This window comes from Phacochoerus africanus, chromosome 14 (genome assembly GCF_016906955.1).
Source record: "Phacochoerus africanus isolate WHEZ1 chromosome 14, ROS_Pafr_v1, whole genome shotgun sequence".
Taxonomy (NCBI): domain Eukaryota; kingdom Metazoa; phylum Chordata; class Mammalia; order Artiodactyla; family Suidae; genus Phacochoerus; species Phacochoerus africanus.
In genome coordinates, this window is record NC_062557.1 from 6,630,272 (window position 1) to 6,656,359 (window position 26,088).

At 52.5% G+C, this 26,088-nt stretch overlaps 1 protein-coding gene across 1 annotated transcript; it reads right to left on the reverse strand.

Annotated features, from left to right (window-relative positions):
• Positions 1–7,913: 7,913 nt before the first annotated feature.
• Positions 7,914–21,901, reverse strand: LOC125115011 (CMRF35-like molecule 8). Its single transcript, XM_047758717.1, has 7 exons — positions 21,323–21,901; positions 17,628–17,960; positions 16,806–16,959; positions 14,181–14,275; positions 10,562–10,599; positions 10,019–10,132; positions 7,914–8,658 (listed from the first exon to the last, which is right to left on the reverse strand). Exons 1-7 carry the CDS (start codon positions 21,381–21,383, stop codon positions 8,524–8,526), a joined length of 930 nt encoding a protein of 309 aa, XP_047614673.1. The 5' UTR covers positions 21,384–21,901; the 3' UTR covers positions 7,914–8,523.
• Positions 21,902–26,088: the final 4,187 nt, after the last annotated feature.

Below are 26,088 nucleotides of genomic sequence, written 5' to 3' on the forward strand. Positions count from 1 at the left end.
CTGAATTGTAGCCCAGGCTGGAAGTGACGAGAGAACACGCATCCCGCAGGGACTTCGCTGGGAGGCACATCCACAGTGACTGTGCCGGTTACCCACTCTTAGCAACGTGGCTTAGCGCTGGTGGCACCTGACCTGGGGTTCAGGCAAAAGGGGGAGTTTCCCGGGTTCTGGGGTTAGAAGCCCCTCGCTCCCTCCTTCTCTGGGTTTTTGGGAGAGTTCTAGAAGGCGGCCTGGAGCCCTGTCCTCCCCTCCAGAGCTTGTCCCTCCACTCCCACCGCTGGCTGTGTCCTAGTAGAAAGGCTACACCTTTTCAAGAGGAATGTCACAATGTCACAAAGTCCCACTCAGATCCAGAGGGGTCCCCTCCCAGCACAGCGGATCCCTTGCCTCTTCTAGAGCTTTGTGTCCAACCCCCCACCAACCCCAGGAGCTCCCAGCTCTGCCCAGGGGAGCAGAGTCTCTGAGGCTGCAGATCCAAACAAGAGCCCCACCCCCACAGGCGGAAGGCAGGTGTTTTGACAGATGGACCGGAGGGATGGTGGGGTCTCGGATTTCTCAGGAGCCCCAGAGAGCCCAAGGCAGAAGCAGCTGCCTCCCAGTAAGGTCCCCTCCAGACCCCTCCCCTGTGTGTGACGTCCCCCCTAGAGCAGCAGGAAGACCAATAGTCCAGACCTGGGACACATCCCAGCCAGGATGACCCTTCACGACTGGCTACCACTTGGTTAAGCAAAGAGCGGTGATCAAAAATCAAGGGCAGGAGCTCCCGCCATGGCTCAGCAGTAACAAACTTGACTGATATCCATGAGGACACAGGTTCAATCCCTGGCCTTGCTCAATGGGTTAAGGGTCTAGGGTTGCCAGGAGCTGTGGTGTAGGTCACAGATGCAGTTCAGATCTGGCATTGCTGCGGCTGTGGTGTAGGCCAGCAGCAGCAGCAGCACTGATTCAACCCTCAGCCTGGGAACCTCCATAGGCTGTGGGTGCAGACCTAAAAAAAAAAAAAAAAAATCAAGGACAAGATGGAGTTCCTGTTGTGGCTCAGTAGGTTAAGAAGGCGGCTAGTACCCATGAGGATCCATGAGGATGCAGGTTCAATCCCTAGCCTCGTTCAGTTGATTAAAGATCTGGTGTTGCCGTGACTGTGGTGTAGGTTGCAGACACAGCTCAGATCCTGCCTTGCTGTGGCTGTGGTGTAGGCCAGCAGCTGCAGCTCTGATTAGACCCCTAGCGTGGGAACCTCCATATGCTGTGGATGCGGCCCTAAAAAAACAAAAACAAAAACAAGCCCAAACCGTTACAGCTTGAATAAGGCAAGAGTACTTGTCGCAGCTTGCATTAGGCAGCTGAGGTCCTCCTGGTCATTTCATCACTGCCAACAACCGACATGGGCCGTTGGGTTTTGATTACAAAGGGCGACTAGTTATGCTCCCTCTACAACTGTTAGAATAAAGTTCACGGTCCCGGATAGGGGAGGAGGGAGGGAGGAAAGAAGGGAGAGAGAGGGAGGGAACCAAGAGAAGGAAGGGAGGAGAGGGAGGGGGAGAGGAGGGAGAGACTTCACATTTATGGAGAAGATTGCCGGTCTAAGGCCTCTCCTAGGTGCACCCACACCATCTCAGCAATCCCGGGTGCCATCCCCTCCTATACTGTTCCCCAGACACCTGAGCACCCAGGCTTTTCCTTTGGCCTGAGCTTGGGGATTGAGCTGTGGGTTCTCTGTTTGCCCTGAGGGGTGGCCTGGATCGGCAGCACACAGGGCAAGAGGACAGTCTGCAGGGTCAGATTCAAAGCATCTGGGAAGAGCATTAAATCCAAGACCTGGCCGTGAAGAACTCGCAAACAGTACGAGTCCAGGTCAAGGGCACCTGGCAAGAGTCTCTGAGGCAATAAAACAGTGTGGCCAGTGGGACGCAGAGCCGGGAGAGCCTTGAAGAAGAGCTTGCTTCTTGGAGTTCCTGTCGTGGCACAGTGGAAACGAATCTGACTGGGAACCATGAGGTTGTGGGTTCGATCCCTTGCCTCGCTCAGTGGGTTAAGGATCTCGTGTTGCTGTGGCTGTGGCATAGGCTGGCCGCTGTAGCTCCAATTTGACCCCTAGCCTGGGAATCTCCATATGCCGTGGGTGTGGCCCTAAAAAGCAAAAAATAAAAATAAATTTAAAAAGAAGAAGAGCTTGCTTCTGAGCCTGCACAGAAGGGCCACTGGGCAGTGATTGGTTAGTGATGAGAAAACAGAGACTCAGTGGCCTCGGATGACAACCCTGGACCCCGGAGCTGGGTGAGGCAGAGGTGAGATTTAAGACCTGCTCCTTCCAACCCCAAATGCATTACATAAGCCACAGGGGGTCTGACTACCCTTCCCTTTGCCCCGCAGAAGTCAGGCTGGGAAAACCCAGGAATTGGGAAAAGGCAATTGGACACCAAATAAGCGAAGTCAAGGTAGAGGAGGAATTGAGTTTTCTTTCAGCCTAATGACAGGGTGGGTGGATGGGGGCAGGGGGATTGCAAAGCTGAGCAAGAGTTTTCCTATTCTTTCTTCTATTTCAGGACCTTCCCCTTCTCAGCTGCACTGACCTGGAAAATGCGGAATTCCTTTTGCAGTGACTGACCAGTTGGAACAACTAAGATAGGCTTGGGATCCAGGATGTGTGATTCCAGACATGGCCACGAGGTGGAGACACACAATCATCCAAAATACAGAATTGCTTTTGCAGTGACTGACCAGGTGTAGCAACTAAGAGGGGCTTGAGATCCCAGGGTGTGTGATTCCAGACATGGCCACGAGGTGGAGACACACGATCGTCCAAAATACAGAATTCCTTTTGCAGTGACTGACCAGCTGCAGCAACTAAGAGGGGCTTGGGATCCAGAGTGTGTGATTCCAGACATGGCCACGAGGTGGAGAAACACGATCGTCCAAAATACAGAGTTCCTTTTGCAGTGGCTGACCAGCTGCAGCAACTAAGAGGGGTTTGGGATCCAGAGTGTGTGATTCCAGACATGGCCACAAGGTGGAGACACACTATCACTCAAAATACAGAATTCCTTTTGCAGTGACTGACCAGCTGCAGCAACTAAGAGGGGTTTGGGATCCAGAGTGTGTGATTCCAGACATGGCCACGAGGTGGAGACACACGATCGTCCAAGATACAGAGTTCCTTTTGCAGTGACTGACCAGGTGTAGCAACTAAGAGGGGCTTGGGATCCAGAGTGTGTGATTCCAGACATGGCCACGAGGTAGAGACACACGATCGTCCAATCCCTATGTCTTGCTCCAAGGCTGAGCCCTAGCAATCTGTGTAGTTGGCTTATTCTAACAGAGGTCATATATGAAATCTACTCGCAGATGGTTTAGAAAAAAATTACGCATAGATAGAATAGCAAAACAAACGTGGCAAAGCTTTTTTAATAGCTGGTGTAGGGTTTTTGTTGTTGCTTTTTTGTTGTTTTATTTTTTCAGCCTTGACCTGAGACATGTGAAATTGCCCCCAGTCTGGGATCACACGCTCCATAGAAGCTACCTGTGCCACAGCGGCAGCAACGCTGGATCCTTAACCTGCTGCACAGCTGTGGAAACTCCTGAAAAGTGTTGTTTTTAAAGGTAAATCTCGGAAGCCCCATTCTGGCACAGTGGTAACAAGACTGACTAATATCCGTGAGGTTTCGGGTTCGATCCCTGGCCTCCCTCAGTGGGTTAAGATCTGGTGTTGCTGTGACTGTGGCATAAGCTGGCAGCTGCAGCTCCGATTAGACCCCCAGCCTGGGAACCTGCTGCGGGTGTGGCCCTAAAAAAATAACTAAACAAAGAAAGAAACAAAAAAAAAAGGTGAATTTGGATAAAAGATAAATGGGAGTGCTTTGTACTTTTTGATAATTTTTCCCTAAATTTGAAATAGTACCAAAATAAAGGTTTTGGGGCTTGAGGGGTTGTTTTGTTTTGTTTTGTTTAAGCAATAAGGTCCAGGAGTCGTAGACACAAGACTCGGATTTTCCATCACCCATCTGAGTGGCATTTGTTGTTTCAGATAACCTCTCTGGCCTCTGGCTCATCTGGAAAACGAAGAAGGCAATTTGCTCTCACCGCTGTAAAGTATTCCATTGTATGACTAAACCTCAGCTCACTCATTCCCGTAGAAAGAAAGGAAGGAAAAATGAAAGAAAAAAGGAGGGAGGGAGAAAGAGAGGGAGGGAGAAAGGAAGAAAGAGAGAGAGAAAAAGAGAGAGGGACAGAAAAAATAATATATTTCATTTACAATATGTCCAAAATAGGATTATTTCAATATGCAATGGTTGTGTTATAGTATTAATGCGCCTCTCTATGTCCTCTTGTTTGTAGCAAGTCTTCTTAGGCTCACACCACACCTTGACTGAAACCAGCACATTTCAAGAACTAATACCAGGAGTTCCCCATGGTGGCTCAGTGGTAAGGAACCTGACTAGGATCCATGAGGATTCAGGTTCATTCCTGGCCTCATGCAGTGGGATAAGGATCCAGCATTGCTGTGAGCTGTGGTCGCAGACACGGCTCAGATCCTGTGTGCCTGTGTCATAGACCTGCAGCTGCAGCTCTGATTGGACCTCTAGCCTGGGACCTTGCATATACCTCAGCGCAGCCCTAAAAAATAAAAAAAAAAAAAAAATAGGACATTCCTCTTGTAGCTCAGCGGTAATAAGCCTGACTAGTATCCATGAGGATTTGGGTTTAATCACTGGTCTTGCTCAGTGGCTTAAGGATCCCACATTGCTGTGGCTGTGGTGTAGGCCGGCAGCTGAAGCTCCAATTCAACCTCCAGCTGGGGAACTTCCATATGCCACAGGTGCAGCCCTAAAAAGCAAAAACAAACAAACAAAGCTTAAAGAGAAAACATAAACACACCAAAACAACATATGGGACACAACAAACACAGTGCTAAAAATGAAGGAATAAACCCACATGATTATATTGATTATATCAATTGATGTAGAAAAGGCATTTAGCAAAATTCAGCACCCTTTCATAATAAAAACCCTCAACAGGAGTTCCCTCGTGGCTCAGTGGGTTAAGGATCTGGTGTTGTCACTGCTATGGTGCAGGTCCCATCCTGGTGGAGGAACTTCCACATGCTATGGGTGTGGCCAAAAAGGGAGGAAAAGAAAAAAACACTCAACAAACTAGGCTTAGATAGAAACTACCTCAATGTAATAAAATCCATATATATAAACCCAGAATGAACATCATACTCAACTGTGAAAGACTGAAAAGACCTCCCACTGTGGCACAATGGGTTTGGTGGCATCTCTTCAGTGCCAGGATGCAGGTTACATCCCAAGTCTGGTACAGTGGGTTAAAGGACCCAGTGTTGCTACAGCTGCAACTGTGGCTTGGATCTGATCCCTGGCCCTGGAACTCCATATGCTGCAGGGCAGCTGGAAACTACACAAAAATTGTGAAAGATTTTCCTCTAAGATTAGGAAGAAGGTAAGTACACCCAATATCCTTCTATTCAACATAGTACTAGGAGCTCTAGCCAGAGTAATTAGGCAAGAAAAAGAAATAGAAGGCATCTAAATTGGGAAGGAAGAAGCAAAATTACCTCTGTTTGCAGATGATATGATGTTATATGAAGAGAACTCTCAAGATCCCACCCCCAAAAAGACTATGTTAGAACTAATCAATGAATTGGACCAAGTAGCAAGATACAAAATCAATCTACAAAATTCAGTTGCATTTCTGTACATTAACAAGTAACAATCTGAAAAGGAAATTATTAAAACAATTCTGCTGATAACAGCATAAAAACAATAACATATTTAGGAATTAACTTAAGCAAGGAGGTGAAAGACTTGCACATCGAAAATGATAAAATATCCCTGAAAGAATAAAGACACATCAATAAATGAAAAGATAGCCCATGTTCATGGATGGGAAGAGTTAATGTTAAGATGTCAGTACTATCCAAAGCTATATACAGATTCAATGCAATCCCTATAAAAATCCCAATGACATTTTGGCAGAAACAGAAAAAAAAACCATCTTAAAATTTATGTGAAATTTTGCAAACCCCCCTAATAGCCAACAGAGTCTTGAAAAGGAAGAATAAACCTGGAAGATTCAGACTTCCTGATTTCAAAACTTACTACATTGCCACAGTATTTAAGAGAGAGTGATCCTGGCATAAAATCAAACATATAGACCAATGAAATAAAATAGAGAAATAAATTGCGCATGTACAGTCAAATGATTTCCTGCCAGGAGGTCAAGACCATTCAATGGAAAAAGGGCATTCTTTTTAACAAATGGTATTGGAAAAACTGGATATTCACATGAAAAAGAATTAAGCTGGCCCCTTACCTAGCGGCATATACAAAATTAAGTCAAAACGGATCAAAGACCTCAATGTAAGGCTTGAAACTATAAAACTCTTAAAAGAAAATATGGGACAGCATCTTCTCAACCTTGGATTTGGCAATGATTTGCCAAAAGGCACAGGAAACAAATGGAAAAAATGAACATAATGGCTGTCATAAAAAAAGTTTAGGTGTTCCCTGATGGCCTAGCAGGTAAGGACATAGCATTGTCCCTGCTGTGGCTTGGGTTCAATTTTTGGCTCAGGAGTTTTCAAATGCTGCAGGTGCAGCTAAAAAAAAAAGTTATTAAAAAAAAGTTTCAGTAGCCTGAGAACTTACATATGCCACCAATGTGGCCCTAAAAGGACAAAAAAAAAAAAAAAAAAGAAGAAGTTTCAGGAGTTCCCATCATGGCACAGCAGAAATGAATCCAATTAGGAACCATGAGTTTTCAGGTTCGATCCTTGGCCTTGCTCAGTGGGTTAAGGATCTGGCGTTGCTGTGAGCTGTGTTGCAGGTTGCAAACGAGGCTCGGATCTGGCATTGCTGTGGCTCTGGCATAGGCCGGTGGCTACAACTCTGATTAGACCTCTAGCCTGGGAATCTTCATATGCCACTGGTGTGGCCCTCAAAAAGACAAAAAAAAAAAAAAAGATATACAAATGACCAATAAACACATGAGAAGGCGCTCAGATCACTAATCACTGGGGAAATGGAAAACAAAATTGCAGAGATACCACCTCACACCCATTAGAATGGCTACTATATATATATATGAAACCAGGGGTTCCCTGGTGGTACAGCATGTGAAGGATCCAGCGTTGTCATTGCAGTGGCCCCAGTCACTGGCTGCTGTGGCGAGGGTTAGATCTCTGGCCTGGGAACTTTCACGTGCCACGGATGAGGCCAAAAAATACATTAATTTTTTTTAAAAAGTGTTGAAAGGATGTGGAGAAATTGTAATCTCTTGGGCACTGTCATAAAAATGGTACAGCTTCTGTGGATGATAGTAGAGCAGTTCCTCAAAAATTAAAAATAGATCATCATATGATTCAGGAAATTCACTTCTAGCTAGATACTTAGTAAAATTGAAAGTAGGGTGTCAAAGAGATATTTGTACACCATCTTCATAACAGTCTTTTTCACCAGAGCTAAAATATAGGTGAGACTCAAGGGTCCACTGGCAGATGAATGGATAAGCAGAATGTGATATATACAAAAATGGGAATAGTATTCAGCCCTCAAAAAAGATTTTTCTTTTAATACAAGATTGCAGACACATAGCAGGCAATGTTTAAATATTTTTTCTTCTCTTGTAAGATAACTTTAAACTTCGCTAATATCTCTTATGTTAACAACAAGCCGGAGTTCCCGTCATGACTCAGTGGTTAACGAATCCGACTAGGAACCATGAGGTTGCGGGTTCGATCCCTGGCCTTGCTCAGTGGGTTAGGGATCTGGTGTTGCCGTGAGCTGTGGCGTAGGTTGCAGACTCGGCTTGGAGCTGGTGTTGCTGTGGCTCTGGTGCAGGCTGGCAGCTACAGCTCCGATTGGATCCCTAGCCTGGGACCCTCCATATGCAGTGGGAGTGGCCCAAGAAATGGCAAAAAAAAGACAACCCCCCCCCAAAAAAACCCAGCCTATCTAAGAGTCCAGAGAAAGCTGCCGCTGGTTCTGGAGGCATGGGCAAGCCTCTCATCACTCTGGGTCTTAGTCTCCTTGTCTGTAAGATGAAGGGCACCCAGTCTTCTTGCTTTTGCATCCTCCTGGCTCTCTGCCGGTTCTCCCCACTCTCCAGCGACCCCAGACATTCCCACTGGGCTGCGATTTAAAAGCTGTTCCCAGGCAACATTCTACATGAATCACTTCTTTTCCTGGACCTGCACAGAACTGAGTTCCTGCCCGCCACACACAAGAGCTGGAACGAAGCAGAGAGGAGAGGGAAGAAGCATTGCGAGCCAGTAGGATGCAAGTTTCCCCCAGGTCCCTCCAGAACCCCGTTCCCACTGGTCCTCAATGAAGCCAGCCTGGCTGATGGCACAAGAGGGACAGCCATCGGCACCCCAGCTGCCTTGTCCATCACCATTGAGGGGAGCAGGTGAAGGGGGACGTGGGTGAGGGCTGAGGGTTGAGGAGCCAGCCCTGGGCATCCTGGTTCTCCCGGAGACCTCCAGTCAGCAAGGCTGGAGACACCAGCTCATGTCTTTTTAATCACGCTGTACAGGGGCTGCTTCTCCCAGGACGTCTGGGCGGGGACTCCATTGGCCTTAGAATCCTGATTCTGAGAGTCAAAAACCACCGAGCTGTAGTGAAGATTTTCACCGGGCCACCCCTGCAGAGACAGAGGCGGGAGGCTGAGGGAGAGGCGGCAGGAAGCAGGAACCCCCAGCTTAGGGAGGGGAGGGGCTTGAGGAGGCTCCACTGGGGAGGGGGGGGGGCGAGGCTTCACCCTTTCTCTCTGTCCTGGCCTCTTTCTCTCCCAAGGGCTGGGCTCCAGGATCCTGCCCAGCCACGTGTTCCGCCCCATGCGGTCAAGACATGAAGCAGAGTCTCAGACCTCAGAGCGGGGAATGGGGGAGGGGGGGGAGGAGGCGGGGGGAGGGGGGGTGTCCCTGGGATCCACTTTGAGATCGTCAGCCCCCAAGTCAGCAAAGCAAGGGTTCACCCCAGGGTCATGCGTCTGATGCTTGAGTCTCCCCCTCATCCTCTCGAACAACGGATCTCTCAGCCTCCGCCTAAACTCTCCACTCAAGGGTGAGATATGACCCTGGGCCGGGTGGATGCGGGTGGGGCGGCCCTTCCAACATCCCACGTTAGGAGTTCCCATCCTGGTGCAGCAGAAACGAATCCGACTAGAAACCATGAGGTTGCAGGTGGGATCCCTGGCCTTGATTAGCGAGTTAAGGAGCTGGCATTGCCCTGAGCTGTGGTGTAGGTCGCAGATGTGGCTCAGAGCCTGCATTGCTGTGGCTGTGGCTGTGGCCTAGGCTGGCAGCTGTAGCTCTGATTGGACCCCTAGCCTGGAACCTCCATATGCCGCAAGTGCAGCCTAAAAAAGCTAAAAAAAAAAAAAAAAAAAAAATCCTGCTTTACAGGGGCTGTGCCTCAAGGCTGACCTCCAGGGGGTTACTGATAGAAACCTGAAAAGCAGATGTCATACCAAAGAGACGATGGGACCAGGGAGTTCCCTTTGTGGCTCAGCGGTTAACAAACTCAACTAAGATCCACGAGGATGTGGGTTCGATCCCTGGCCTTGCTCAGTGGGCTAAGGATCCAGCGTTGCTGTGGCTGTGGTGTAGGCCAGCGGCTACAGCTCCGATTTGACCTCTAGCCTCGGAATTTCCATATCCTGCGGGTGCAGCCCTAAAAAAAAGAGAGAGAGAGAAAGATGATGGGGCCAGAAGAGCGAGAAATCACAGGCTTTAAGGGTGGGGTGTGTGGTACACAGTAGGTGCCTAATAAACGCTGTACTCTAATGATTGTCACTGGCCATTCCAAGCACCTTCATCTCCCTCCGCACCCGACCCCCCAGCTATAAGGACACCATTCTTCTGGCACAACCTACACTTGTCTCATTTTCTGTGTGTCCTTGTCCTAGCAAGGCAAAAGACCGCTGATCTTGGGTGATCACAAGCTGATGCTTCTGGCCCAGCCCGGGGTCCCCATCATGGGAGCTGGGCCCTCGCACTCACCACCACGCTGTATTCCACCTCCCCCTGTGTGGGTTGAACAGGCGCAGGTTCTCCCGAAGGGGGCCACCTTGACAGCTCCAGATTTTCATAGCAGTTCTCGCCCTGCGCAGCAGCCTGGGGTGGGCGGGACGTTCGGGGGCTTGGGGGGTGTCCACAGAGCCCCTCTGTGGTCCAGCCTAGGGGGCTGTCTGTCCCCGCTTCTCTGCAAACATCTCCCCTGTCCCTCTGTTCTGGGTGCTCCATCCTCCCCCTCCCCCATTCAGGTCCTCTTTGGGGACCATTCGAGCGGTCAGGTCAGCAGCTGGACCGGGAGGACCCTCCCTCATGCCACTTCCACTTGGGGAGGGAACAGACTGGCCAGGGCTCGTGATGACCCAGGAGCCAGATCTCCCGGGCACGGTTCTTCCTGTTCTGGGTGGACAACTTGCTGCCCCACGTCTGACCCACGCAGACCTCCACTGGCCGATGGGACAGTTCAGCCTCCCAGCATCTTCTGGGGTCCCCCAGCCACCCTGACACACCTCCCGTGGTGGCCTTTCTCACCTGATTGGGGTTCTGAGGCAGCTCTGGATTCTCATTGGCTAAAGAGACAAGAGAAGAGTTAGGAGGTCAGAGTTCCCGTTGTGGCTCAGCAGGTTAAGAACCCAACCGGTATCCATGAGGGGGTGGGTTCAATCCCTGTTCTCACTCAGTGGGTTAAGGATCTGGTGTTGTCATGAGTTGCAGTGTAGGCCACAGATGCAGCTCGGATCTGGCATTGCTGAGGCTGTGGCGTAGGCCAGCCGCTGCAGCTCTGATTCCACCCTTAGCCTGGGAACCTCTATATGCCATGGGTGTGACCCTGGGGGAAGAAAAGGAAGGAGGCCAGATCCCAGAACAAGGCAGGGATGGGGATCCCATCATCCGACCGGAGGAAGGCCCTTCCCTGGAGACTCAGCCCTAGGGACCTATCGCTTCAGGCCGGCAGCGTGGTAGGAACTCAAGGCTTTGTCGAGTGGGGCCCTGGGAAGACAGCCCCAGACCCGGTCAGAAGACAGGAGCTGAGACTTGCCAAGCTTGGGAGGGATAGTCAGGCCACTTGAACAGAAAGCCTTTCTCCTGTTGACAAGGATCACTTAACCAGATGCAGTCTACCCATAGCAGTAAATTCTACAGTCAGGGACCTTCAGAAAAACACTTGGTAGCAGGGAAAATCGGGAATTCCCTAGTGGCTCAGCGGGTTAAGGATCCAGTGCTGTCACTGCTGTGCTCGGATCACGGCTGTGGTGCAGGTTCAATCCCTGGCCTTCTGCATATGCCGTGGACTCGGCCAAAAAAAAAAAAAAAAGCAGAGAAAATTATACACTACATTAAGTGTGGGGGGGGCGGGGGGCAGAGAGAGATTTAAAAGTGCAATGAGGGAGTTCCCATTGTGGATCAATGGTAATGAACCCAACTAGTATCCATGAGGATGCGGGTTTGATCCCTGGTGTCGCTCAGTAGGTTAGGATCTGGTGTTGCCACGAGCTGCAGTGTGGGTGGCAGATGCAGCTCAGATGCCATGGCTGTGCCGTAGGCTGCCAGCTGCAGCTCTAATTTGACGGCTAGCCTGGGAAACTCCATATGTCATATGCCACAAGTGTGGCTCTAAAAGCAAAAAATAAATAAATAAATAAATAAATAATGCTAAGAAGTAAATAGTTTAAAAAATCAGATATATAAGAGAGTGGAAGGACATACCTCAAATGTCTGAGGTTAGTTTTCTCTGGGTGATGGGAGTTCTTGTTTTTTTCATTTTTTTGGTTTTTGTCTTTTTAGGACCCCACCCGCGGCATATGGAGGTTCCCAGGCTAGGGATCTAACTGGAGCTACAGCTACCAACCTACACCACAGCCACAGCAATGCAGCCAGAGCTGCATCTGTGACCTACACCACAGCTCACGGCAATGCTGGATCCTTAACCCACTGAGCGAGGCCGGGGATCGAACCTGTGCCCTCATGGTTCCTAGTCGGGTTCGCTTTTGCTGAGCCACAATGGGAACTCTGAGTTTTTGCTTTTACTCGTTATGATGATTTTGTGTGTGTGCCTTCCTTATTTTATCAGTTTTCTACAGCGATCACACATCCCATTTTTAAGAGGCGGGGAGGGCTTTTTAGGTGAAAGGGCACCATGGGAAGAGTGAGCCCCAGGGGCCCGAGGCCATCCAGGCTGGGGAAAAACCCCATGTGGTAGGTAGTGTGGGCTGACATTTAGGGGGAGGGTTTCCAGAAATGACATGGGAGCAGCAGTTGGGGAAGAGGAAGTGGTTTCCTTTCCATCTGTTGAGCACAGATATGCTACGGCTGGTTTCTGTCCTAAGGGCCTGGGATGAACTGGGGCGGAGAGGCTGAACCCCGTGGGGGTGCTGGAGGTGAAAGCACAAGGCAGGGTCTCCCCTGCCCGGCCCCCAGTGAGTATCAACTCCCAGTCAGCGCCAGAGCTGTGGGGCAGAGCAGCCCCAGGCTCACTGCAGCCTTGAAAGCTTTAGCATCCCCCAGAACCCTGCCGCAGGGAATCAAGAGATGGACGCTGGGAGTTCCCTGGTAGCCCAGCAGTTAAAGGATCCTGCATTGTCACTGCTGTGACTCAGGTTTGACTCGTGGCCCAGGAATTTCTGCATACTGCGGGCACTGCCAAAAAACAAAATAAAATGAAAACGGAAGTTCCCATTGTGGTGCCGTTAAGGATCCAGTGTTGTCTCTGTAGCAGCTCACGTTGCTGCTGAGACTCGGGTTTGATCCGTGGCTCAGTGCAGATGGTTAAGGATCTGGCATTGCTGCAGCTGTGGCATAGGTTGCAGCTGTATCTCGGATTCAATTCCTGGCCCGGGAATTTCTATATGCTGCGGGGGGCAACAACAACAAAAAAAAAAATAAAAGAAAGAAAGAAAGAAATTACAAAATAGAATCTCCAGAGTTCCAGTTTTGGCGCAGTGGAAATGAATCTGACTGGAATCCATGAGGATGTGGGTTCCATCCCTGGCTTTCTTCAGCGGGTTAAGGATGTGGCGTTGCCGTGAGCTGTCATGTAGGTTGCAGATGTGGGTCGGATCCCATGTTGCTATGGTCTAGGCCAGCAGCTACAACGCTGATTAGATTCCTAGCCTGGGAACTTCCATAAGCCACTGAAGGCTCACACGCCGCGTCCAGCAGAAACCTGCTCTCCTACATGGGACCGTTGAGGCTCCAGCCCACAGTAAGGCCACAACCTCACTGGTTCCTCTGTTCTTCTGTTTACTTAATTTGCTCAAGTGTTTGTTGAGCACCTACTTCCTGGGCGCCCTCCAGCGTGCTGGGTGCACCACATGTGTCTCTCTTTGCCTCTGAGCTCAGAGGAGAGTGGCTGGACTGCTTCCTGGGCTGCCCCGCGTGGAGACATTAAATAATACATTCATTCAACAAATACTGGTTACGTGCCTTCTCGAGTCAGGGTTCCCGATCTTAAGGAGGTGCACGGGGCCGGTGGGCAGGCAGGCAAGGAAGCAGGTGTGACAATCTGGTGTGGAAAGGGCTGCAGTGGCGGAAGGACAGTGGTCCACTCAGAAGGGCCCCCAGGCTGCTCTTTGGACCCAGAGGAACGGAAGTCAGAGAGGAGCGCTTTGAGCCAGCAGGAGGGAGCCGGGGAGAGGGCAGAGGAAGCACCCTAGATGTCTGGAGCAAACCAGGAAGGGGACACAAGTTGTGGCTCTTGCCAAGTGACAAGAAGTTCGGGAACTGGCTGCTGCGGAAGTGTAAGGAGGCGCAGAAGAGATGGGCGCAGCCAGAGTGCACAGAAGGGGTGGGCGGAGCCAGTTTGCCTGGAAAGGGTGGGCGGGGCCCAATTGTGGAGGACCTTGACCTTCCTGCAGGCACCTGAGCTTTAGCAAGTGTGGGAGGTCACGGAAAGGTTAAGGCGGAAGAGGGACATTGCTTCATGAGCATCCACCCCAGGCCCCACCATGGGAAAGGCCTCTTTTTGAGGAGCCACAGCCTGGATCTGCAGCCACAGCAAGGCCACCTCCTCTGGAGTCTGCCCTCTAGGGTCACCCAGGATTGATGGTCTCAGGAGATGCCTCTGATGAGAGCAGGACACAGAGCCTCGAGGAGGAGAGGGTGCAGACAGGGCCTGTGCACCCTGCGGGGTAGGTGTAGGGGGCTCACCCACCTTTGATCCGTCTCCGAACCATTCTCCAGGCCAGCAGGGAAACGGCCACCAGCAGAAGCAGCAGGAGTACAGACAAGGACAGGAGCACTTGGAGCCTGGAAGGGGACAGGCTGAGTGGGTGGGGTGCGGGTTGTGCCTTCCCTCTGTTGCTTCAATAGATAAGGTGACACTTAAAAATGTAGATGGCAGGAGTTCCCGTCGTGGCGCAGTGGTTAACGAATCCGACTAGGAACCATGAGGTTGCGGGTTCGGTCCCTGCCCTGGCTCAGTGGGTTAACGATCCGGCGTTGCCGTGAGCTGTGGTGTAGGTCGCAGACGCGGCTCGGATTCCGCGTTGCTGTGGCTCTGGCGTAGGCCGGTGGCTACAGCTCCGATTCGACCCCTGGCCTGGGAACCTCCACATGCCGCGGGAGCGGCCCAAGAAATAGCAAAAAGACCAAAAATAAATAAATAAATAAATAAAAAATGTAGATGGCATCACATCTCCTTTCTACACATCCCCCATCCCCCACGTGCACTCACAGAATACCTAAGCACCTTCCAGAGGCTCTTTAATCAGATACAAGAATATACCAACGTACGTTATTTTTGTATATGTCCTTTGGCCACATCATCTCTTAGCAAAAACTCAGGTGCCAAGAGACTCATGAATAATAACAGAAGGGCTCCCATTACTAGGAAAATAGGAAAATCCCAAGGATGTAGGGATTCCCTTCCAGGAGCCAAGGGCAAAGGCCAGTCGGATTCTTCTTTTTTTTTTCCTGGTCTTTTGTCTTTTTAGGGCCGCACTCGCAGCATATGGAGGTTCCCAGACTAGGGATTGAATCGGAGCCGTAGTTGTCAGCCTACACCACAGCCACAGCAACGCTGGATCCAAGCTGTGTCTGCGACCTACACCACAGCTCATGGCAATGCTGGATCCTTAACCCATTGAGCAAGGCCAGGGATTGAACCTGCCACCTCATGGTCCCTAGTCGGATTCGTTTTGGCTGCGCCACAATGGGAACTCTTCTCTTCTTCTCCTTCTCCTTCTCCTTCTCCTCCTTCTCCTTCTCCTTCTCCTCCTTCTCCTTCTCCTTCTCCTCCTCCTCTCCTCCTTCTCCTTCTCCTCCTTCTCCTTCTCCTCCTCCTTCTCCTTCTTCTTCTCCTTCTCCTCCTTCTCCTTCTCCTCCTCCTTCTCCTCCTTCTCCTCCTCCTTCTCCTTCTTCTTCTCCTTCTCCTTCTCCTCCTTCTTCTTCTCCTTCTCCTCCTTCTCCTTCTCCTCCTTCTCCTTCTCCTCCTTCTCCTCCTTCTCCTTCTCCTTCCTCCTCCTTCTCCTTCTCCTCCTTCTCCTTCTCCTTCTCCTCCTTCTCCTTCTCCTTCTCCTTCTCCTTCTCCTTCTCCTTCTTCTTCAATGGCCACACCCATGGCAGGGAAGTTCCCAGGCCAGGGATTGAATCCGAGCCACAGCTGCAGCAATGCCAGATCCTGAGATTTTGCTAAGAGATGACATGACTCCGGATGGGAGCTGGTTGTCAGAAGGACCAACCACTTGATCAGAGTTTTATGGGCTCTGAGCCAGCCTGACGTTCCAGGAAGCGAAGGGAGCTGGGGATGTGGAGTTCCAGCATATGGGCAGTGATTTAATCAGTCACACCTGTGTCATGAAACCCAAATAAAAACTGTGGACACCGAGGCTTAGAGGACCTTCCTGGTTGGTGAACACTCAGTGTTCCGGGCCCGTGATGTGCCCGACTCCACAGGGAAAGATCCATTCAGTGCCCTCCAAGGCTCTTCACTGGCTGGTCCTGGTCTTTATCCTTTAAAACGGTGAGTACAGGACTTACCTGCATTCTGAGACTTATCTAGACAATCATCAAACCCAAGGGGGTCATGGGAACCCCCAAATTTGTTTCCAATTGGTCAGCAATGTGATGGCCTGGGATCCCCAAAGTTCTCTGGCATCTGAAGTCAGACCGTCTTATGGGACTGGGCCTTATAAATTTGATGGGACCGCATGGGGTCTGCGCTATCTCTGCCACTGGGAGGCCAGTGGCAGAACAGACCTTCAGGACACCAGAGGGCATCAGAAGGGGGACTCCGTGGACCCCAGAAAGGGTTTATGACCGTCTGTGTTTTTCCTGGGGAGAGAATCTAGAAATGTTGTCAGATTCTCTTGGGGTTTTGTGGACCACCCCCCTTGCTGGAAAAAAGTCAAGAATCACGAATTCAGAGGGAATAACCCAAGATTTCAGAATCCCACAAACTTGGGAGGGATTTGTAGTTACACGATCCAATCACTTAACCTCTTTGAGCCTGGGTTTACTTACCTGCAAAATGAGGGTAATAGTGGAACAGACGAGGCTATTCCTGTGAGGTTTTAGCACGTGTTTGGTAGGAGGGTATCATCTCTGTTAAATATTACTTCCCTTCCACCCCATGCACCCCCAGCTTCTCCCTCTGAGCCGTCTCTCCGAGCCCAGGGCCGGTCCAGTGTGGCCCCAACAACCCAGGTTAGGACCTGGCGACCAGCGCTCAGCCTAGGTGCAAAAGGGAGCCCATGGGGACAGGACTCCTGACCCCAAAAGGACCACATGGCCAGAGGAGGAGGCCCACCTCCAAGACCCAGGGATGAGGGCGCCTTACCCCTGGCTCTGCTCGGGCTGGACTTCCTCCTCCAGGCTGCTGGCGCTGTAGGTGGTACTCTCTGTGGCCAGGGTAGTGAGCCATAGCGTTGACGTTTCGGGTATGACTGTCGAGATCTCGACTGTAGTAGGAAGGGTTGACTGTGGTTCTGGTGCTGAAACACACATCAGGGACCTCTGACGCTCCCATCACTCACTAGTGCCCTCCCAGGCTGATGTTCTGCAAAGGCTCTCGCAGGAAGCGGGCAGGGTGGGGGGCTCTGCGGCCAGGGTGGAGGTCTACCGGGGGCCTCCTGGGGCCAAACAGGACACAGGGACCCCCTCGCGGTCCTCCTGAGAGCCCCAAAGTCACCCCCACCCCCAGTGTCCTCCCCACCCCCACCCCACCCTCTGCAGCCACAGCCACTCACTGCCTGCCAGTGAACCTGCTGTCAGCACCACGGGTCTCAGCGACGCTCCCCCTGCACTCAGCATCTTCACCCCCAGCCCCCCTTCTGCAGGGCGGCCCACAGCACGCCCTCCGCTCTCCTTCGAAGCCCCAGTCTCAGTTTCGCAGCCTCCACTTCCCCTGACCAGCACCTTCTCATCGCTCAGGACTGAGGAGAGCTGCCAGCTCCCTGACAGACACACACACACACACACTCTCTCTCTCTCTCTCTCTCTCTCTCGCTCTCGCTCTCTGTCACACACACACTCTCTCTGTCACACACACACACACAGAGTTTGCGCCAAGCCTCTGATCTGATTTCTGCCTTGGCTCTTCTGATCTGAGAATCTTTGGGGGACCCTGTGCTGGGTGTGAGAGGAGGGGTGCGGGGCTCACCTGGGAACACAACCACCTCCACTGGGAAGGTGGAGTCAACTGAAAATTGTCTATTGATCCCACAGCGGTACGTCCCTGCATCCTCCTCTGTGAGCCTCTCCAAGGTCACTGTGAAGGTGAGGTTGGCAGGATCGTCCCTGATGGACACGCCGTCTGTCCTCACTTCTCTCGCTGACTCTCTGGTCTCCACAATTTTCTTCCACAAAGGTAAGAATGACAGTTTTTCCCAGTATTTCTTATTGTCGATGTATTCCTCCTTGTACCGACACCGCACGCTCAGGGATCCCCCCTCGATGCCCGTCACGGTCGGGGGGCCACTCAGGGACAAATAGCCTGGAAGACACAGCGAGTCCAGCTCCTCACCGGGGGTGCCTGGGTTGGGGCACCTGGGGGTCACCCCCAAGTTTCCCCCATCTCACATCAATGAGATCACACCTTGAGTGTCCTCCCCTTTCACTCTGTCACCCCATAATTTTGATCCCAGCAGCCCCCAACCTCCCTTCCTCCACCCTCCCCACCCCTCACCCACCAGGGACCTCCCCTTTTGGACGTGTCAGGACAGTAGGAGTCTCCAAAACCCGGCTCACCTCCAGGGCCACGCCAGCCCTGAGCCTCTCAGCGACCTGAAGACCCATTCACACACCGGGCTGTTCCCCCCAGAAAAATGCACCAAGGCAGAGAGAGAGCTGCCAAATGGCTCACAAAAACAGTGGACACAGAGTTCCCGTCATGGCTCAGCGGTTAACGAATCTGACTAGCATCCATGAGGACACAGGTTTGATCCCTGGCCTCGCTCTGTCGGTTAAGGATCCGGTGTTGCTGTGGCTGTGGTGTAGGCCGGTGGCTACAGTTCCAATTAGACCCCTAGCCTGGGAACCTCCATAAGCCGCAGGAGCAGCCCTAGAAAAAGGCAAACAAACAAACAAAAAACAGTGGACACACTTGGCGCATTTGTGGATTAAAAGGAATGATTCACCTTCATTTCCTCCTGGGCCTTTTACTGCAGCTTCTTCTGTTTCACTTGTTTGTTTTAGGGCGACACCTGCAGCTTATGGAGGTTCCCAGGCTAGGGGTCTAATCGGAGCTGTCTAATCCGGCCTACATCAGAGCCACAGCAACACGGGATCCAAGCCGAGTCTGCGACCTACACCACAGCTCACGGCAACGCCAGATCCTTAACCCACAGAGCGAGGCCAGGGACCAAACCCGCATCCTCATGGATCCTAGTCTGGTTCTTAACCCACTGAGCCACGACGGAAACTCCAGGAAGCTTGTGTTTTAGTTCTAAGAGGTATGCCTGCCATTTTCCCAGGCAATTCTCAGCTGTGGAGCTGGGAGACTCAGGCGGTGCTTGTGACATTGATGCCGGCCACCCAGTAGAGGACACAGCCCCTGCCCTGGCGCATATGTGAACAGCTCCTCACCACCCCCAGAATCTGTGATGGGGCCCCCAGGTTGGTGATGGTGTGTGTGTGTGTGTGTGTGTGTGTGTGTGTGTGTGTGGCTTGCTCTCTTTTCCTAGTGTTAGAACTCGTTAATTTTATTGCTTTTTCAGGTTCTTAACTCCTTTGAAGACACTCGAATCCCACTTGGCTTGGATCCCACATGGCTGTGGCTGTGGTGTAGGCCGGCAGCTGTAAGCTCCAGGAAGGCAGGCACCTTGGGCTTAGGTCTTCAATGTCTGGAAGTGCCTGGCACATAGTAGGCCCTCAGCCAACACTTGGGTGTGAACACCTCCCCCACCCCATGCAGCTCTCAGTCCACAGCTGCCTAAAGCTGACCACGAGCTCGCATGCTGCCTCTCCCAGGGGCCACGAGGATGTCCTCCCCTGGCCTGGGTATGCAGACATCCTGCAGAGAAGCCTTTGTCAGTGCCCTCACAGGGCTGGCATTTACTCAGATGCATGGGGAAGTCAAAAGGGCATCAGAAGAATCTGGGTCTTATAGCAAAAAAAAAAAGAAAAAAAAAGAAATTTATGGAGTTCCCGATGTGGTGCAGTGGAAGCGAATCCAACTAGTAACTATGAGGTTTCGGGTTCAACCCCTGGCCTCGACTGGTGGGTTAAGGATCTGGCACTGCCGTGAGCTGTGGTATGGGTCGCAGACACAGTTTGGATTCTGCGTTGTTGTGGCTGTGGTGTAGGTGGGCAGCGGTAGCTCCAATTAGACCCCTAGCCTGGGACCCTCCATGTGCCATGGGTGTGGCCCTAAAAAGCAAAAAAAAAAAAAAAAGAAGAAGAAGAAGAAAAAGAAGAATCTGGGTCTTTGTCTTGGTTCTATGTCATCTCAGCTGTGTGTTCTGGGGCAAGTTACTTAACCTCTCTGAGCTTCAGATGCTTCATTTGTAAAGTGGTGATGATCGGTGAGCCTCACATGGCATTCAAATGGGATAATGAGTGTAAAATGCCTGGCAAATAATATTAGGTCAAATATGAAATTGCCAACCAAGAAAACAGAAATTTCAGAAAATTCAATCTCATAAAAATAGATAACCTTCTGCCGAGCTGAATTAAGACATGAAAAGAGTAAAATAATCACAAAGACAGAGAAAATTAAAAGAATCAAAGATGGTCTTTTGTGGAAGTGCCCTTGGGGCGCAGTGGGTTAAGGATCCGGTATTGTCACTGCAGAGGCTTGGGTCGCTGCTGTGGTGCAGGTTCATTTCAATCCCTAGTCCAGGAACTTCCGTATATCACAAATGTGGGGAAAAAAAACCAAAACCAAAAACCAAGTGGCTGCCCTCTGAAGAGGACCCTTCACAGAAACACGTGCCCAATCCAGGACAAGGCAGGCATGACGCCTGCCACCTTGGTCCTGGGCATCGTTCTGGCCAAACCAGCCCACGATCAATGAATGAGAGAGGAAACCAAAGGGACAGGGGACCCTCCATGCAGGCAGATCCCGTGAACACACGAGAACACATGAGAAGGTCAGTAGAAAAATGAGTAGTGAGAGGAAGGCCAGTTTCGAGATTTATACACAAAAATTCACAGCATTCCTAGAGATGACTAGTTGCCAGATAGAATTGATGAAAACATTCAGTTAGTAAGCAAAGCGACCCCCCCCAATTAAATATTCTAGGAATATTCTAGCAACCACAGAAGCTGTCTGAGGAGAGCCGTGGATGCTCCAGGAGGCACAGGACGGAAATCTGTGCACGGAGGCTCTCTTCTTCCGAAGCAGCCCCCTCCTTCCTGTCCCACAGCCGTCCACCCCTCCCCATGCTCCCCCGCCCCCCCCCACTCCCTTCTTTGGAGATCACTGGCCCACTGGTTCTCCGGCCCCAGCCCCTCAAGCGACCCTGGCTCTTCATTCACCTCCATATCCCTGAGACCTGCCCCCACTGGTCCCCAGGCCTCCTCCATCCCCTGGAACCCAAGAACCAGAGATGCACTCAAGGTCACCCTGCCACCCATTCGCGTCCGCCCTGCCTCTTGCCTCCTTCTTCCTGTAACAATTCATGTCCCAACCTGCAGACCTCCCACCTCTGTGCCCCATGGCAGCTCATTTAAGGCCAGGTGGGTGCAGAGGAGAGATAGAGCCTCGCCCCTGCCCCTCCCCCTCTGAGGTCTGTCCGTCTTACCCGGTGGACAGAGAGAGTCCCATTCGGGGTCCTGTGCTGAGTCAGAGCATCAGCCCTCCCCCTCGCACTCCCTCCCTCCCTCTCCAACCCTTCCTGGGCAGCCCACCCTCACCTGGGAGCCAGAGAAGCAGCAGAGCCGGGGTCAGCCAGGCGACCCAGTGCCACGGAGCCATCTCTCCTGCACAGATGTCACCTGCAGCAGCAGCAAGGCACCAGCTGGGCAGGAGGATTCAGTAGCGCCCCACCCGGAAACGGAGGAGCATCAGGCCTCCAGGCTCCCACTTCTGCTTTTCTTCTCAGCTTCTTTGCTCAGCATCTTTTCATTTCTGTTCCTGGAGCTGGTGGGAAGATGGAAGTCGCTGAGGGGGAGAAGCCACCTGGGGCGCCTGACACACACGCAGCCCGAGTGGCAGGGTCTGTAGGTACTTCAGTGAGGAGACCCTTCCCAACCCCCACAGCTCACTTGCCCTTCCCTCCCATCCCCCAAAGCCACAGGTGAAGTTCCCTTCTGATCAGGCCAGTAACTCCCTTGGTTTCCTTGTGGTCCGGATGGTCAGGGTGAGCGCCCTGGGGGAGGAGCCAGGGCCCTGGGCGGGGCCCGCAGTGCGACCGCCCTGGGGAGGAGCCTTTTCCTGAGACCCCGGGCTCAAGGCCCCGCCCCTCAAGTTGGCACAAGGACCCCTGAGTGGTTTTCTTCTGCTACTGCTTTTTTTTGTGTGTGTGGGGGGGGTCTTTTTAGGACCGCACCCACAGCATATGGAGGTTCCCAGGCTAGGGGTTTAATCAGAGCCGTAACCACCAGCCTACACCACAGCTCACAGCAACGCCGGGTCCTTAACCCACTGAGCGAGGCCAGGGATAGAACCCACAACCTCATGGTTCCTAGTCGGGTTCGTTTCCGCTGCGCCACGAAGGGAACTCCCCCTGAATGACTTTTCATCTTGGAAAACATTCTCAGGTCTGTGACCTTCCTTCCTGTGAAGCCCCCACTGGACCCAGCAGGGCTGGGCACAGAGTGGGACTCAGTAGGCTTCCAGGGACCCCCCCCCCCCCCACTTCCCCGCTCCACATACAGCTCACACACACACACACACACACACACACACATACACACACACTGTGTGCACACACAAACATACAAATACACATGCACCCACACAAACATGCAAACACATACCCACAGACACACACACACGTACCAACACATACACCCACACACATATTCCTCGTGACAAGGGCCCCCAGCTTGCACAGAAGGGCCGCGTGAGGGTAGGAAATTAATCTTAACGTGGGACGTGTCACCTGAGAGCTTCCCGACATTAGCTCCAAGTCCCCAGATCGCCCTGCTCTTCCTGCTCTGGCTGTAAAATTTCCAGAAATGTATATTTTTCAGTACAACCACGAAAAGCTATTGCTACAGTCTTGAATTGTCACAGTTAAGAGTGGGGAGCCCCCAGAATTTGTCCACTACCACTGCTGTGACCTTGACCCAAACCTACAGCTCCTATAAAAGGTCAGTAGTAATAGATAATCTGAGGGATCAATAAGGGCCATAACTATAAAAATACTCAGGAGTTCCCATCGTGGCTCAGTGGTTAACGAATCCGACTAGGAACCATAAGGTTCCGGGTTCGACCCCTGGCCTTGCTCAGTGGGTTAAGTATCCGGTGTTGCCGTGAGCTGTGGTGTACGTTGCAGACGTGGCCTGCATCCCATGTCACTGTGGCTGTGGCTTAGACTGGAGGCTACAGCTCTGATTAGACCCCTAGCCTGGGAACCTCCATATGCAGCGGGCGTAGCCCTAGAAAAGACAAAAGAAATAAAAATTAAAATAAAATAAAAATACTCAAATGTGAGGAAATAGTATACTCAAGCCAGTTTTGTTCCCTAAGGAACAAGTCTTTACTTTAAGGAAAAATGATAGGAAAATAGGATTTCGCAGGGAGACATAGGCTTTATAAATAGTCTATGGGATGCACTTGTCTTTAGGGAGGTAGAGAAACACTTGAATTACGGCCAGGGGAATTGATCCCTGCCACAACCATCCTGCTCACGCTAACGTGTCCACAAACCCTAATGGAGAAACGGAATGACGCAAAGTTACCCCACGATGTCAGAAAATTAAGGAAGTGGTGCTTCCCCCACTGCCCACATTTCTCAGGGCAGGTCCTTGGCCATAAAGCCTCTCGCCAGGTCGGGGGGCCTCTCCCCAGGGTGGACGCATGGGCTGGGGGACCGATGGTGATAGTGGAGGCTTCCTGGGCAGAGCGACAGCAGCAGCATTGGGTCCTGAGAACCGCAGGGCCCCAGAAGAGATTTGGGGGTGCTGAGCTCAGCAGCACCTCCCTCTCCAAGGCAGCACAGACTTAGAGGCTGGTGGCTCCCCTTCAGCTCTGTCTCTTCCTCCGCCTGAGCTCTCAGGAAAGCCAAGGGGGCCCCAGGGAGGGAGTGTCCTTAAGTGCAGCCACAAAGGCCAAGAGGCTGGGCCCAGAAGCAGGAAGCAGCTGGTGCCTGTGGCTGGCGGGGAGAAGAGGAGCTTGACAGCTGGCGATGGAGGAGGGCCTTCCCCAACCATGGGGCACCTACTACGCTTCAGGGGCCTGGCAGAGGTGGACTGCACCTGCTAGGGGTTTCATCACTACATGAGGAGTTCCTGTTGTGGCTCAGTGGGTTAAGGACTTGACCAGTATCCACAAGGATTCAGGCTCGATCCCTGACCTTGCTCAGAGGGTTAAGGATCCGGCGTTGCCTTGAGCTGCAGCATAGGCCACAGACACCACTTGGATCGTGCTGGGGCATAGGCTGGCAGCTGCAACTCTGATTCGACCCCTAGCTGGCACCTTCCATAGGCCGTAGGTGGGGCCCTAAAATGAAAAAAAATCACTGCATGATCCACCCAGCAAAGGGACGGACTGCACATGAGAAGCAGTGGGGGGAGGGCGAGGGCACACGGAGGGCTGGGAGCCTCTGGTTTCCCTTTCGCAGAAGCATGGGTGAGGCCAGCATCCGAGGTGGGACCCCGCAGTGTCTGGCCCCGCCTTCCCCTACACCGGACTCCCCACATGGCGCCCTCCCGCCCGTCTCTAGGGAAGCTGCCCCAGGGTGGCCTGACCTTCCAGGGGCCAAGGGAGCTGGACCGGCATGTCCCAGGGCATCCCACCACCCCAGGACCACTGTCCCCAGACAAGGTGATGGCCAAACAAGCTCTTCTGCTTAGGCCGGGACGTGCTGTGGTCGAGACAGAGAAGAAGGAGAAGCTGGGGGAGAGCAGGCTGGTGGCCGTCCCAGCCAGAGGCCTGAGAGCCCTCCGTGTCCCAGCCAGAGGCCTCCTGGAAGCTTCCTGTCCCCTCCTCCCAGGTGCCTGGACAGGAATTGAGACCTGCAGAGCCCACTGGGCAGCGATAGGGGTGGGGGTGGGGGGCTCAGCAGGGGCGGTCCCCCCTCCCGGGGCTGCTCCTGGCTCTCGGTGTCACTCACAGTGACTGGGGCCCTGGAGTAGGAGGGGGGCTCTTCAAAGTCATTCTTTCATCCCCAGCTTTCTCCATGCCCCCCCCACTCCCTCATTCAAGACCAGCTCAAGCCATCTTCTCAGAAGACCCCTGCCCCACCTTCTCCAAGCCCCTCTTGCGCCTCTGTCCCCCGCAGTGCCTATTACTGCATCTTATCTCCTAAGCCACCCACGTGTCACCTGGTCACAGGAAGATGAAAGCAGGGATCACACCGGGCCCCCCTTGCCCCAGGCTCACGTGCCCACTGCACTTCCAGCGGGAGGGAGACTGATTGGAGATGGATCCAGAGAAGACCAGGCCACCCGGGCCTCTCTCATTCTCTTTGCCCAACTCCACTCCCAGGGAGCAGAAAGGACCAGAACGTAAAAGGATGCGAGCCCATTAAATCCAGCCCACTGAGCCCGAAGACAGAGTGTGTGTCCCTAAGTTACCTCTCAACCAAAACTAGGTTCAAGCGGAGGCCAGGGGTCTGCACGCCAGGATGGGGAAGGAGCAACGTCCTCAACAGCCCCCTCCCCACTCCCCAGGGACCACAAACAGGGCAGGTGCCCACGGGGGCAGTCTTGTCCCAGCACTGGACTCCAGGGTCTCTGCTGAAATCCCTCCAGGGAGCGGGGCTGAGGGTGCAGGGTGGGGGAGGGGAGCCAGCCTCAGAGGACCCCTGACTGTGACAATGGGGTCAGGAGAGCAGGGAGGCCCCGAGCTGCATTCCTGCTGCTTGGGTGCCCTTGTGCCGTCGGTCGCTCCATCTGTGAAATGGGAATATTACTACTCACCGTGCCCCCTTCCTGGGAGGCTTAAAACAAGACCGGCCATGTGAATAAGCTGGTATATGCTTTAAGTCCCTCTTTCTGCAACACCCACCCTGTACAAGGCTCATTTCTACGCCTCGCATCTCAGGAAGATGAGGTAACTTACTTGCAAGAACCTGCATCTGTCCCTAGTAAAGGCCTAACTTCTGCTCAGCTGACCATGACTCAAAGAGCAGTGACCACAAAGGGGAGGGAGAGAGTGGCTTCGAGAAGGTGGCAGAAGGCGCCCAAACTCCTTGACCCAGGAGCATGATGGGGAAGAGGGGGTTGAGCAACTGAGGCCACGGGAACCCAAACTGATAAACTTGTTAGGGAGTCCCCGGTTCTCCCTCCCCATCAGGGCCCCCACTTCTGCTCCCTCCTCCCTCCCAAGGGCAGCCCCAGGCAAAGGCCGACACAGTCCATGCTTCTCCTGCCCCTATGCTGACACGGGGGTGGGGGTGGGGTTGAACCAGCAAGTGATTCCTTCAAAGACCTCTGGTAATCAGCTTTGAGGAGCATATTTGGCCTTGAGCTTGGAGGTGTGAGTTTCATTCTGAGGATGACCTCAGCTCCCC

Excerpts from the sequence above, each read along its gene's own strand:
- LOC125115011 (XM_047758717.1), bottom strand. The coding sequence starts at position 21,383 with ATGGCTCCGTGGCACTGGGTCGCCTGGCTGACCCCGGCTCTGCTGCTT. Across the intron at positions 14,276-16,805 it reads CAGCCCGAGCAGAGCCAGGG|GCTCCAAGTGCTCCTGTCCT; the intron begins GTAAGGCGCCCT and ends GTCCCCTTCCAG. Across the intron at positions 10,600-14,180 it reads GGTTCGGAGACGGATCAAAG|CCAATGAGAATCCAGAGCTG; the intron begins GTGGGTGAGCCC and ends TTGTCTCTTTAG.